This window comes from Eriocheir sinensis, chromosome 13, assembly GCF_024679095.1.
Source record: "Eriocheir sinensis breed Jianghai 21 chromosome 13, ASM2467909v1, whole genome shotgun sequence".
In the NCBI taxonomy this organism is placed as follows: Eukaryota; Metazoa; Arthropoda; class Malacostraca; order Decapoda; family Varunidae; genus Eriocheir; species Eriocheir sinensis.
Genome location: NC_066521.1, coordinates 9,818,884 through 9,833,446, shown reverse-complemented (window position 1 = coordinate 9,833,446; position 14,563 = coordinate 9,818,884). Strand labels below are relative to the sequence as shown.

Genomic DNA, 14,563 nt, shown 5'->3' with positions numbered 1-14,563 from the left:
CTTCAGATTTGTTACTCAGGCTACGAACGTTTATATAGCAAGCTTTAATATGATTCGAGTCGGGGGTAGCGCGGGTTGAGTGCTCCCTCACGGTGGAGCTGCTGGTGTTCTCACCTTAGCGTTTTTTGGCTTTCGAAGAGCCACTTGGTCACAGAACAGCCTCCCGAAAAGTGGATGCCATCAGCAAGGAACAAGTCCGAATCGTAGTAAAAATTGTTCCACAAGTTAGCGAACTGGACGTTTTCTTGTGAGCAAAGGGACTGAAGTCTGTTGTTCGTGCTGAAGGCCTTACTGTAAAAGCTACGTTCGGCACCGACCCTCGGGAGGATTCCTGAGATTATGATGTTACTGGTATCCGTTTTACGTTTATACTGCTTGATCATGCGGCGGTATTTTTCAAGCAGTTCCTCAGAACGGGTTGTTTTTACGTGAATGTTTTCGCGTGAATGACAAAAAGGGTGTTTCGGTCGGCATTTCTCGTGACATCATCGCACGCTGCGGTGATGTCGTCCAGTCTGGCACCTGGATAGCAGTAACGTTTTCTGCGGCCGTTTGATGAACGACCACAGAACTCAACCAGCTGGCCACGCACCATGGAGTCCCCAACTAGGCGAGTCTCAAACTCATCCTCCATGGTGTCTGCCAGCACCTGGAACCTATTGAAGGTTGTGGGGGACAGTAAATGTTTCGTTGCCTGCTTCGGTTTGGCTCCAATCCTTACAGGTTGGAACCCGTCATCCTGTAAAGCAGGAAGAGAAGCGTTATGCGGGGCAGGCTGGGAGTTGGCCTGTGAGGCAGGCTGGGAGTTAGCCTGTGAGGCAGGCTAGGAGTTTGCCTGTGAGGCAGGCTGGGAATTTGCCTGTGAGGCAGGCTGGGAGTTTGCCTGTGAGGCAGGCTGGGAATTTGCCTGTGAGGCAGGCTGGGAATTTGCCTGTGAGGCAGGCCGGGAATTTGCCTGTGAGGCAGGCTAGGAGTTTGCCTGTGAGGCAGGCTGGGAATTTGCCTGTGAGGCAGGCTGGGAGTTTGCCTGTGAGGCAGGCTGGGAGTTTTCCTGTGAGTCAGGCTGGGGATTAGCCTGTGTGTCAGGCTGGGGGTTAGCCTGTGAGGCAGGCTGGGAGCTAAACTGTGAGACAGGTAACGTGTCCTCCCGTGAAGCAGGAGGGTTGTTTAGAGGGGGCACAGTTTCGGTGGAGGGCCTCTCCACCATCGATGGTGGAGTCACTGCCATATTGTTTGCAACAAATTCTTGAAAGTCTTCAAACTTCTTTTTTAAGATCATGGTGTTTGTTTCTCCATTCGGTCACAGCCTGCATAAGTCTTAATTTTAGAATACAGAGGCGACAAGTTCTACTCAGCTGGAAGTACTGAGCCGCAAAACGTCCAGAACAGACGTCACACTTATTGAGTCTCCAAGGCACTGTTAGAAATGTAGGCAGGTTCTCAGTTTGGACAAATATAAAAAATCGCTTTCGAAATAACTAAAAGTGTGAACATATATTGAATTGGATAAAAAATGTGCATGGAAATTAGATACTGCTGTGTAAGATGCCTCAAACACAGAGTTCGCTCCCACAGGTTCTTGAAAACGCCTCAAAGACCAATCGCTCGTCCTGAGCCTCGGTCACGAGAGAGACTTTCACAACCCGGCGCTTTTCAGCTATTGTCCTCGTAATTTTGTCCCATAGAACGGGGCCGGCGTAGTCTCCCAGAGCAATGCTGGCAAGGAGGAGAAGAACCAGCAATTAGTTCTCACTTTCCGAATCGTCTAACACAACTCTGCGACCCTTGCGAGGCCTGGCCAGTGGCACCTGTCACCAGGTGTTCTCCACCAACTCTAGAGAGTATCAGACGCCCTTCCAGAGAGACCAAAAAGCTGAAATATTCCTTGAGTATAAGAAAAACCCTCAGAAGCTCCACCTAGAAACCAGGAAGTACAACCTCAAAAGGCCCACGAAAGACATCTCTTTCAGGAGTAAAGAACAAGAACCAGCTGCTATGCAGAATAGGGATGGGAGTTCCGTCATTAGAGGGGAGGGACGGGGAGCTCACACCGACAGCTGGTTCCCAGGGAGGTTTTTTAGTGTAGAGGTCACCACACTACTCTACACCACAGGCCTAAATAACTATTTAGGGCATGGTCCAGTTAACTAGGACCCTGGAACTCCAGCCATTGTCTCATAAAGAGATCCTTTGCCTGCAGTCCAATCCACCACTGCTGCTGCCCAGAGACTTCACCATGACCCTGGCACGGGAGACAGATCAGGTATTACACCTTGTCCAAGGATGACCTGAGACTATGCAAGGCAGGGGCGTCTAGTTCCCTGAGGTGAAAACATGAGGAGGAGGAGGAGGAGGAGGAGGAGGAGAAGTATCAGTAAAAAAGGAGAAGGAGGAGGTACACTAACTGGGCGGAGAGAGAGAGAGAGAGAGAGAGAGAGAGAGAGAGAGAGAGAGAGAGAGAGAGAGAGAGAGAGAGAGAGAGAGAGAGAGAGAGAGAGAGAGAGAGAGAGAGAGAGAGAGATTAATGATAGATATTGCAGGTCTGACCTTTTCCCCTCCCCTTAACCTCCCTCCCTTTCCCCCCTCCCTCTCCCCCTCCCTCTCCCCCTCCCCCCTTCACCACTTGCGGGCTAACTTGACTCGCACCTTTTTGTTACATTTTCGTCGTCAAAAGAGAAAATTATTATTAATAATTTCGGTAATGGTGCAGCGGCCCATTGATGTGTTGGCAATGAATATTGGGCAATTAATATTATTTGGGAGAATGTAATGGTTTCGGCGTGTGTATGTATGTATGTATGTATGTTTGTTTGTTTGTATGTATTTACTACTAATAATATATCAAAATTATAGTATTTGTAATAATGATAGTAATAATGATAATAATAATAATAATAATAATAATAATAATAATAATAATAATAATAATAATAATAATAATAATAATAATAATAATAATAATTGTTTTTTTCATTGCTTGGCAGCCTTTAGGCTGATAATTTACGATGGGGGTGTGGAAGGGGGGCGGGGGGCTTGTAGTGTGTCGTTGTGATAGGTGTTCCTGAGACCCCAATGGTGGTGAGAATTTTGGTGTGTGTGTGTGTGTGTGTATAGGGTGGTCATGTGACCGTGAAGGCGTTAATCACCTTCACGATAGCCGAGAGGCGCTGCATGCATGTATGTATATATGTATGTATGTATATATGTATGTATGTATGTATGTATGTATGTATATGTGTCTGAATGTATGTATGTATTCATTTATGTGAGTATGTATGTATGTATGTAAGTATGTATGTATGTATGTGTGTATGTATGTTTGGATGTATGTATGAATGGATGGATGGATGATTTTATGTAGCCTATGCATGTGTGTGTGTACTGGTGGATGTATATATGTGTCTTGAGGTGGATATGTGTGTGTGTGTGTGTGTGTGTGTGTGTGTGTGTGTGTGTGTGTGTGTGGATAGATGGATGAAGGGGCGCAGGTATGAAAGGTATTTAATTAGATTTGCACAGGTGATGGTAGTGAGGTCTGTGAGTTATCATTATTGTTATTATTATTATTATTATTATTATTATTATTATTATTATTATTATTATTATTATTATTATTATTGTTGCTTTTGTTTGTTTTTGTGATGGTATTACTACGACAACAACAACAACAACAACAACAACAACAACAACCATAGCACAATGATCTTCGTCGTAGAGAGAGAGAGAGAGAGAGAGAGAGAGAGAGAGAGAGAGAGAGAGAGACCACAGCTGGTAAGGGTCAAGGAGAATACCAGGAAAGCGCTGAGCAAATTGAGAATCTTCCCTCTCTTATTCCTCTCTCTCTCTCTCTCTCTCTCTCTCTCTCTCTCTCTCTCTCTCTCTCTCTCTCTCTCCATCTGTCTTTCTTTCTCTTCCTTCGAGTGTCTAGAAACATCTGACTCAGGGAAAGGAGGAGGAGGAGGAGGAGGAGGAGGAGGAAAAGAAAAGATTTATAAAGAGGAGGAGGAGAATAAGGAAGGGTGAAGAAGATGTCAGGCTGAAGAGGAGTAAGAGGAAGTGAAGGAGGAAGAGGAGGAGCAGGAGGAGGTGTAGGAGGAGGAGGAGGAGGAGGAGGAGGAGGAGGAGGCTGAAATATGGGAGTAGTAATATTTTCTTGCTCTCCTCTCATTCCTTCTTGTCTTCCTTCATACTCTCTTTAACTGGCAGCTATCCCGCCTCCTCCTCCGAAGCAAGAAAATCCTAAAGAATATATAGCGGGAACAAGTAAATCTAATCCTAAGTAATTTTTTTTAGCTATGTAAATAATAAAAAGTCACTTACTTGTGGTATCGGACCGCTTGCTGATGATAATGGTAACCACACGAACGATGAAAATGAAATGGCTACAATCCTAAGTAACTTTTTCGCATCCGTATTTACCGATGAAGATTGTTTATCACCTCAACCGCCGGAGGTTAAAAGGACCGAAAAGATTTTAAATGGCGTGCTCATCGTAGAAAGTGACATTTTACGCACAATTGAAAAGATTAAAGTAAGCAAAGCTCCTGGTCCAGACAAAATTACCCCTTGGATCTTAAAAGAAATCAAACATCAAATTTGTAAACCGCTCTCCATCATATTCAATAAATCTCTAACAGCTGGAAAAGTTCCGTCGAATTGGAAACTAGGAAATGTCACACCAATTTTCAAAAAGGGGGACAAGTCTCATCCAGGAAACTATTGACCAATTAGCCTGACATCGATTGTTTGTAAGTTAATGGAGACTATCATTCGCGACAATATGGTGAAATTCTTCGAAGAAAATAATATAATAAATAATTCGCAACATGGCTTCCGTAGTAAACGTTCGTGTTTAAATAACTTACTTGATATTTTTCATTATATTTTTTGGGTGTTCGGTGAAAACAGATCAGTAGATATCATGTACCTGGATTTTCAAAAGGCATTTGATAAAGTCCCCCACCAACGATTGCTCAGCAAACTATTGGCGCACGGTATCTCAGGTAACATTCACAATTGGCTTGTGGACAATCTCTCTGAGCGGAAACAGAGAGTAATTATAAATGGTATTTCATCTACCTGGTTCGATGTCAGAAGCGGCGTACCTCAAGGATCAGTGCTTGGTCCCATGCTCTCCTTAATTTATGTAAATGATATCGATGATGGGCTCACTTGCAAAGTATCAAAATTTGCTGATGACACAAAAATCGTTCGTAAGGTAACTACGACACTCGACGAAGAAGCATTACAATCAGATCTAGATCGACTTGCACGTTGGGCCAATCAATGGCAAATGAAATTTAACGTTGACAAATATAAAGTGTTACACATCGGAAACAATAACAATCGCGTTCAATACGTAATGAATGGCCAACAACTTTCCGCAGTAAGTAAATAAAAGGATCTTGGAATCACTACAATAAACGATTTAAAGCCCGGTCAGCATTGTTCAGAGGTAGTTAAAACCACAAACAAATTGGTTGGCTTCATCGGACGAGTCTTTAATAATAAATCGGAAAAAGTAATATTAAAACTGTATAATTCATTGGTTCGACCCCATCTAGAGTACTGTGTACAGTTTTAGTCTCCCTATTACAGAAAAGACATAGAAAAGCTAGAACGGGTTCAACGGAGAGTAACAAAAAGGATTGCTACGTTGAGAAATTTATCTTATTAACAAAGGCTTAAAGAAGTAAATTTATTCAGCCTATCAAAGCGAAGAATTCGAGGCGATTTACAATTGATCGATCAAATAGAACAAGAAGAAATCACAATTTGAAGATAAGTGGTAAAAGATTCTCGTCGCACGAAGCCAAACACTTATTTTTCAATCAAGTCATTAATGTTTGGAATTCTCTGCCCTGTGATGTCGTTGATAGTACAACAGTTACGGCTTTCAAGAATAGATTAGACAAGTATTTTGAATCCAACCAGCAATTAAGATATTACTCATTGACGTAATAACGTTAAGTTCTTTCGAATACTGGTGTCCTTGTCCGTTTTTATCGCCCGGTTAGTGGTAGCAGTAATGGTATTTCTTTCCTCTTTTCTACATAATTTCCATGCAGTTTTTCCATGCTGCATGGTTCTTTTCCTTTCCTGCCAGCTTTGGCTGGAGGGATGGGGGGGTGGGGAGGAGCCTTCGCCTTTGCTGTCCTTCATCTTCCACCTTTGATTAGATAGTTAGTGTAGCTTGTCACAAACAGCCTCGTAAGGACTATCAGGTCTGCTGTTGTTTGTTCTTTCTTTGTGTTTTTTTGTGGTCCTCTTCTTTTTCCTCCTCCTCTTCTTCCTCTTCCTCCTCCTCCTTCCTCCTCTTTTAACCCTCCACTTTGGTCCTTCATGCGGTTTAGTCTCATCTTCCTCGTTTTTCTCTTTCCTTCATTCTCTTTTTCTTTATTTGTTTTACTTTTTTTGTCTGATATCTTTCATCGGTTCTGCTTTCCTTCTTCTCTTTCTCCGCTACCTCCATGCCTTCCTCCTCCTCCTCCTCCTCCTCATCATCATCATCGTCATCATCATCATCATCGTCATCATCTTACTTCGTCTTCCGTTCCTCTTTTATCTCCTACAGACACACATAAAAATGAACAAACATCCAGACAAAATAAGTTAGCACACACACACACACACACACACACACACACACACACACACACACACACACACACACACACACACACACACACACGCACGCACGCACGCACGCACGCACGCACGCACACCCACACACACACACACACACACACACACACACACACACACACACAGAGACACACACACACACACACACACACACACACACAGAGAGAGAGAGAGAGAGAGAGAGAGAGAGAGAGAGAGAGAGAGAGAGAGAGAGAGAGAGAGAGAGAGAGAGAGAGAGAGAGAGAGAGAGAGAGAGAGAGAGAGAGAGAGAGAGAGAGAGAGAGGTGTGAGAAAATATGACGAAAATTAATTGAATCGACGTAACTTTGAAGTGATTCATTGAATATTGCACATTTTTGGCACGCTTTCGGCTCACTTTTAATGGTGGTGGTGATGGTGGTGGTGGGGATGGTAGTGGTGGTGGTGATGGTTGCGGTGGTGGTGGGGGAAGAGGCAGTGAAGGAGAAAAAAATATAGCAACGATCTGAAATAACTCGGAAATTTTACTCCTTTTTATGAGACTTGAAGTGATAAAAAGAGAGATAGATGATAAAGAGGGGAGAGAGGGAGGGGAGAGGGTAGAGATGGAGGGAGAGGAAGAGATAGAGGGAGAAGAAGGTGGTGTTACATTGTTTGATGAAAGCTACACAGAAGAGAGAGAAAAAAGAAGAATAAAGAAAAAAAAGGTAAAAACATATGTAGAAAAGAAGAAGGTAGAAGAAAAGGAAAATAAGAAAAAAAGGAGGAGAGTAAAATTAAGTTAACACAGAGGAGAAAATAATGAAGAAAGGAATATAGGAAGATAAAGGAAAATAAGTAAAGTGGGATAGATACTAAAGAGGAAGGAAAGAGGAGTAAGAAGTATGGAAGAGAGTGAAAGAGGAATGGAAGAGAGGGAAAGAGGAATGTAAGAGGAAAACTACACAGAGGAAAAGGAGGAAAGTGAGTTGAAAAAGAAAAAAAACACTCCGATATGTGGAAAATATATAAAAGAGGTAGAAAAAAAAAGGGAGAGGGAGAAAAAGGAAAAAGATAAAGAGCAGATAAGAGGAAAGCCACACAGAAGAAAGAAAAAGGAAAAGAGAAACGAGGAAGCAATAGAAAAGAGCTGAAAGATGCGGAAACGAAATACAAAAGAGAGAAAGAACATAGGAAGGGGAAGGGAAAGGAAGGAAAGAAGTGAAAGAGAAAAATAATAACTTGTGGAATAGATACAAAAAAAGAGGAAAGAGGAGTGCGAGGGAGAGATAGGAAGAGGGAAAATAAGAGCGTAAGAGGAGAGGTAAACACGTGAAAGAATATGGAATACGTGAAGGGAAGGAAGAAAAGAAGAAAACCCTCCGTGCAATAGATTCAAAAGAAGGAAGAAAAGAATTGGAAGAGGAAGGGAAAGGAAGAGAAGAAAGAAGAGTGTGAGAGGAAAGCTACAAAGAAGAGAGAGATCAAAAAGGGTAGAGAGGAACATACGGAATACTAATATGTAAATCATGAGGAAGAAATGGAGATAAGGAAGGAAAGAGGAGTGGAAGGGAAAGGAAAGAAGAGGAGAAGCTACACGGAAGAAAGAATGAAGAAAGGAAGACAAAAGATGATGTTAAAAGAAAATACAAGAGAAGGAAGCCAACTACAATAGAAGTGGAAGAGAAGAAAGTGAAATAGAAAAAGTAGAAGTAGAAGAGAAGTGAAAGAAAGAAGAGAGGGAAGAAAAGAGACAAGAGAATCAGTACAAAGAGGCAGGGAAAGAGAGTAGGAAGGAAAAAGAAGAAAAAGAGGAAAAAACACGGAGGAAAGAAGAACGAAGAGAGGAAGAGAAAAGATGATGTGAATGGAAAATACAAGAAAAGGAAGACAACTACGATGGAAGTGGAAGAGAAGAGAGTGAAAGAGAAAGAAGAAAAGTGGAGAGAAATAGAATAAAAGAGACAAGAGAAGTGGTGCAAAGAGGAAGAAAAGAGAGTGGAAGAGAGAGAAGAGAGGAGAAAGAGGAGAGCCACAAGGGAAAGAGAAGAAAGAAAGGAAAAGAAAGATGTTGAAAGAAAATATAAGAGAAAAAGAAGATGGCTATAGTGGACGTGAAATAGAAGAGAGGGAAAGAGAAACTAGATAAATGGAAGAGAAATGAAAGAAGGAAGAGACTGAAGAAAAACGAGACAAGAGAATCAGTGCATAAGGAGAGACAGAAGAGAAAGTTAAAGAGAATTGGGGAGACACGTTAACTAAATCAAGAAGAACATATAACACAATAGAAAAGGGAAAGGAAGGAAGGTGAAGAAAAGGGAGGAGAGGGAGAAGACGCAGAGGGGGGAGAAGAGGAGGAGAAGGGAAGGATGGGATGAGAGATAAAGACGGGAAAGAATAATGAAGAGAGAGAGAGAGAGAGAGAGAGAGAGAGAGAGAGAGAGAGAGAGAGAGAGAGAGAGAGAGAGAGAGAGAGAGAGAGAGAGAGAGAGAGAGAGAGAGAGAGAGAGAGAGAGAGAGAGAGAGAGAGAGAGAGAGAGAGAGAGAGAGAGAGAGAGAGAGAGAGAGAGAGAGAGAGAGTAACATTACCATTTGTGGCATGAACGGGAAACCTCTTTTTGGGTAATGGTATGAGAGAGAGAGAGAGAGAGAGAGAGAGAGAGAGAGAGAGAGAGAGAGAGAGAGAGAGAGAGAGAGAGAGAGAGAGAGAGAGAGAGAGAGAGAGAGAGAGAGAGAGAGAGAGAGAGACTGTGTGTGTGTGTGTGTGTGTTTATCATGCTTGCCCAACGCTTAGCACCAATTATCACTTCAGTTCTGTCTCGTCTTGTTTATCTTTATTTTCTCTCTCCACTATTTATCGGGTGTATTAAGGAGGAGGAAGAGAAGGAGGAGGAGGAGGAGAAGGAGGAGGAGGAGGAGGAGGAGGAGGAGAAGGAGGAGGAAGAGGAGGAGGATTTCTTCTTCCGTTAATTTTCTTTCCGTAGTTTCATTTGTGTTTTCCTAAGTTTTCATCTCTTCTTTTTCTTGTTTGTTGTCTTCGTTATATTTCTTCATCTTGTTTTTTCCTTCCTTCCTTCTTTCTTCTTCCTTTCTTTCTTTCTCAGCATCGTGTTTCTCTTATTTCCCTCTCGTGTTGATTTCTTCTTCTTCTTCGTTTTCTTCTTTTTCTTCTTCTTCTTTTGTCTTCTTTTTTTTCTTCTTCTTCTTCTTCTTCTTCTTGTTTTTCTTGTTTTTCTTCTTCTTCTTTTCTTCTTCTAGTGCTTTTGCTTCTTGTTCTAGTCCTTGTTCTTGTTCTTCTTTTTCTTCTTCGTCTTCTTTTCCTTTTCTTTTTCCCTTCTGTTATTTTCTTTCTTATTTTTCAAGACAAAAATGCTACAGTTTTAATTTACATTTTTACATCCCTTACTAATCTACTCCTAATGGGTCTTCCTCTTCTTCCTCCTCTTCCGCTTTCCTACTTCCTCCTTCTCCTTCCAGCTTCTCCTCGTCCTTGTCCTCCTCGTCCTCAAACTCCTCTCCTTTGTCCTCGTCGTCCGGTTTTTCCTCCTCTTTCTCCTCCCCTATTTATTCTACTTTTCCTTCTACAACAGTCTCTCTCTATCTTTCCTCCATCACCCTCACTTATACAGCCTCCTCCTCCTCCTCCTAACCCTCCTCTTAACCCTTCCATACCTGCCTTATCTACTTACATTCCGACAATACGTAGAGAGAGAACTTCCTCCTTGACTCCTCCACTTGAGAGAGAGAGAGAGAGAGAGAGAGAGAGAGAGAGAGAGAGAGAGAGAGAGAGAGAGAGAGAGAGAGAGAGAGAGAGAGAGAGAGAGAGAGAGAGAGAGAGAGAGAGAGAGAGAGAGAGAGAGAGAGAGAGAGAGAGAGAGAGAGAGAGAGAGAGAGAGTAATATAACTACATTTCCACTTCTGTGAGGGAAGGCAGGAGGAAAATGAGAAATGGTGTTGGAAGGAGGAAGGAGGAGGAGGTGGAGAGGGAGGTTGTGATAAGTACGTAGTAGTAGTAGTAGCAGTTGTAGAAGTAGGCGGTGGCTGAAGTGGTAGCGTGCTGGGCCCACATTCACCACGTGATGGGCGACGCGAGTTCGAATCCTCACGCTACCACCTCGGATTTTTCAGCCACCGCCGAGTGGCTTAAAACTACCCACATGCTGTCCTGAAGACCACCTATCAACCGGGACTCTAGAGGAAACCGTCCAAGTGAATCAAGAACGAGTTCCGGGGGGCAGCATGAGCCAAGAGAAGATGGCGCCACTATAAACACCTGCCTGCGCCATGACGGGGTGGGGCCGACTTCCATCCAGGTTCCTCAAGCAAGCCTACCGGCGCTATAGGCATAGACGTTAAAAAAAGTAGTAATAGAAGTAGATTTTGTTCAGTAGTAGTAGTGGTAGAATTATATTTTGTTCAGTAGTAGTAGTAGCAATAGTAGTGGTACTAGTAGTAGTAGATGTAGTTGTAGCAGTAGTAGTAGTAGTCGCCGTTGTTGTTGTAGTAGTTTTTGTAGTTGTCAAAATTGCATCGGCCACCTTTAATTAAGTGAAAGGTAGATGAGCATTTCGCGCTAATGAACAGGTGAGCGTCTAATGAAATGTGTGTGTGTGTGTGTGTGTGTGTGTGTGTGTGTGTGTGTGTGTGTGTGTGTGTGTGTGAGGGCGCGTATTTTTTAACAGTTCCGTGGGCCTTTGATGAGGTATAAAGGTGTGAAGAGAAGATTAACGGAGATGGAGGAAATATAATGAAGTCACGAAAGGAGTTCATACAGGCAGAGAATTAATGGTGAGGAAATTGAGACAAAAAACCTCCCCCCCATAAAATTAAACAGAAAGAAAGCGAAATTATAGTAGATTTAGAGATAGACAGACAGATTGAAAGACACATTGCAAGAAAGCAGACAGCTGAATATAGAGATTGATGACCAGGTAGACAGACAGACAGACAGACAGAAAAACAGACGGACATACGGGGAGGCAGTTGGTGAATGGTTAGCGTGCCTGCGCCGCGTCCAGGAGGACGCGGGTTCAAGTCCTGCCCGCCGCCACAGTTAGGACTTTTCAGTTACCGCCGAGTGGCCTAAAACTACCACATGCTGTCATGAAGACAACCCATGAACCTATGATTCTCTCTCTAAAGATAGTCTCAAAGATGAGCTCCAGGGGGTAGCATGAGCGAAGCAAGACGGCGCCACTATAAACACTTGCCTGTGCAACAACAGGCTGGGGCCGACCATCAGGCCCTGTTAAAAAAACCAACGGCGCCATACACCGAAATGCAAAAAAAAAAAAAAAAAAGTCAGAGAGAGAGAGAGAGAGAGAGAGAGAGAGAGAGAGAGAGAGAGAGAGAGAGAGAGAGAGAGAGAGAGAGAGAGTAAATAGGTGAGAAAAATATGTAAAAACTGAAAGGTACACACACACACACACACACACACACACACACACCTACCTGTCACAAGCAGCACCGTCGCCGAGGTACACACACCTACACAGCCCATCTTGGTGTTCACGCGTACACACGAACACACCCACACCCACACGAGATGTACGTAAATAAGACTGGTGTGTGTACGACTTCAACGCCCACAAGGATGCTCGGTGTGTGCGTTTCTCGTGTGTACGTAATTGGGACTCGTGTCTGCCTTTCCTATGTGCGTGTCTACATCAGTGTGTGCGTCTGTGTGCGTCTTTGGCCATCACGGTAAAGTTCATGTGCACGTAATCGTAAGCGTAACACTGTGAGGGAAGTCAAAAGGGTTTTATGTAAGTACGTGTGTGTGTATGTTCGTTTGTGTGTGTGTGTGTGTGTGTGTGTGTGTGTGTGTGTGTGTGTGTGTGTGTGTGTGTGTGTGTGTGTGTGTGTGTGTGTGTGTGTGTGTGTGTGTGTGTGTGTGTGTGTGTGTGTGTGTGTGTGTGTGTGTGTGTGTGTGTGTGTGTTTGTGTGTGTGTGTGTGGTGATTACGTATTTAATGGTGATGGGGTAGAAGTGGTGATGATGATGATGATGCGGTCGTGTAAATGAGGTGCTATAGTGTTATAATGATGGTGATTATGTGGTGAATGTATATTATGATTTTGTGGTGGTGGTGATGGTGGTGGTGGCGGTGGTGATTATACAGAGAACGGGTGAAAATTGTGATAGTTAAGGTATATTCAGTGCTAGTAGTAGTAGTAGTAGTAGTAGTAGTAGTAGTAGTAGTAGTAGTAGTAGTAGTAGTAGTAGTAGAAGTAGCAGCAGTAGTAGCAGTAGTAGTAGTAGTAGTAGAAGTGGTAGTATTAGTAGTAAAATTAAAATTTGTGTAAGCTGTAGATGTAGAAGTAGTAATGTAAGTCGTCGTAGAAGTGGCTGTAGAAGTTGGTAGTAGAAGCAGTAGTAGTAGTTGCAGTAGTAGTAGTAGTAGTGGAAGCAGACGAAGTTGCAGAAGTAAAAGTTACTATAGAAGTTGTAGTGAAAGTAGATGTAGAATTAGTAGTAACAGTAGTAGTAACATTTGTGGTAGTAATATGAGTAGGAGTTGGTGATGATGTTAAATAGTGGAGATAAGGTGGTGGTGGTGGTGGTGGTGGTGAAGAGGAGATGCTCACAGCGCCACGGCCGGCCCAAGACTGAACGTACGAGAGACTCCAAAGCCAGGTATCCCTCTCTCTCTCTCTCTCTCTCTCTCTCTCTCTCGCTCTCTCTTCTTTCTTCTCTCCCTTCCTGATTTCTTTCTCCTCTCGCTCCTCCCTCCCCTCTCAAACTTCTTCTCACTTCTTCCCTCCATCTCTCATTTCCATATTTTCTCCTTCCTTATGTTTCTCCTCTTCCTCCTTTTCTCTGTTCTTTCTACTTTCTCTTCTTCCTCAACCTTCTAACCCTTTATTCTTCTCTTCATTCCTTTTTCTCCTCTTCCTCCCGTTCTCTTTTCTCCCTCTTTTCCTCCACCTAATTTCATTCTCCTCTTCCTCCTATTCTTCCTCCTCTTCCCTTTTCCTTCCTCTCGTATGTCTCAACTTCCTTTTCCTATTTTCTCTCTTCTTTTCTTTTATCATCTCTCTCTCTCTCCTATTTTTTCTCCTATTCCTTGTTTGCCTTTTTCTTATCTTCTCTCGTCTCTGTTACAGTCTTCTCAGCTTATTCTCTTCCGTCTTTGCCTTTCTCTTTCTATTCCTCCCAATTTTCCTCTTCCTTCATTTGTTCCTTCCCTTTTCTCCCATTCCTTTCTCATTCTTCTTTCTTCTTATATTTATTTCACTGCTTCTCCTAATCCTTTTCTCTCCTTCTTAATCTCTTTGTCTTCTCTTCATTCACATCTTTCTCTTCTCCCTCCTCTCTTTCTGTCTCTCCACCCATTCCTTGCTCCCTCCTTTCTTCTCTCCTTCGTCCTTCCTTCCATCTTAATTATTTTCTCCTTTATCAATTTTCTTTTTTAACCTCCTCTTCTCTCCCCTTTATCTCCCCTCTTCATTTATTTTCATCTACCAGCCTCCCTTCTTCCCTCCCCTCTCCCTACCTCCCTCCCTTCATGCCTCACTCTCTCCCTCGCTTTCTTTTTTCTCTCTTCCTTTCTCTCTTTATTTTCTTTTTGCAATCTATGTCTCTTCCCTGTCCAGTTTTATCCCATTCCTTACCTTCCATCCTCCTCCTCCTCCTCCTCCTCCTCCTCCCCCTCCTCCTCCTCCTCCTCTTCCTCCTCCTCCTCCTCCTCCTTTTCCGTTTCTTCTGTTTGCTTTCAATCTATCTTTTTATACATTTTATCTTTAGTTTTCTTCACTTTCTGTCCCCTCGTCATTTTTCCCTTCTTTATTTCTCTAATTTTCTCTGTCTGCTTCGTTTCCTCGACTTCTGTGATTCTTTAAACTCACACTTTTACTGCAGGGGGGGGGGGTAGAGAGAGAGAGAGAGAGAGAGAGAGAGAGAGAGAGAGAGAGAGAGAGAGAGTGGGTGAAAGTTTGGTTGTTTTTCTTCGTGTGTGTGT

The 14,563-nt window shown here is 43.0% G+C and overlaps 1 protein-coding gene across 1 annotated transcript in view; it reads right to left on the bottom strand.

Moving 5' to 3' along the window:
* The window catches only part of LOC126997950 (prostate stem cell antigen-like), a 113,880-nt gene extending 100,606 nt beyond the window's left edge, over positions 1–13,274 (bottom strand). Inside the window, exons 1-2 of the mRNA XM_050859207.1 lie at positions 13,191–13,274; positions 12,055–12,341 (exon numbers count right to left, since the gene is read on the bottom strand). Of these exons, the coding sequence (XP_050715164.1) occupies positions 12,055–12,103 (49 nt within the window). The 5' untranslated portion in view covers positions 12,104–12,341; positions 13,191–13,274. The remainder of the gene's footprint in view (positions 1–12,054; positions 12,342–13,190) is intronic.
* Positions 13,275–14,563: the final 1,289 nt, after the last annotated feature.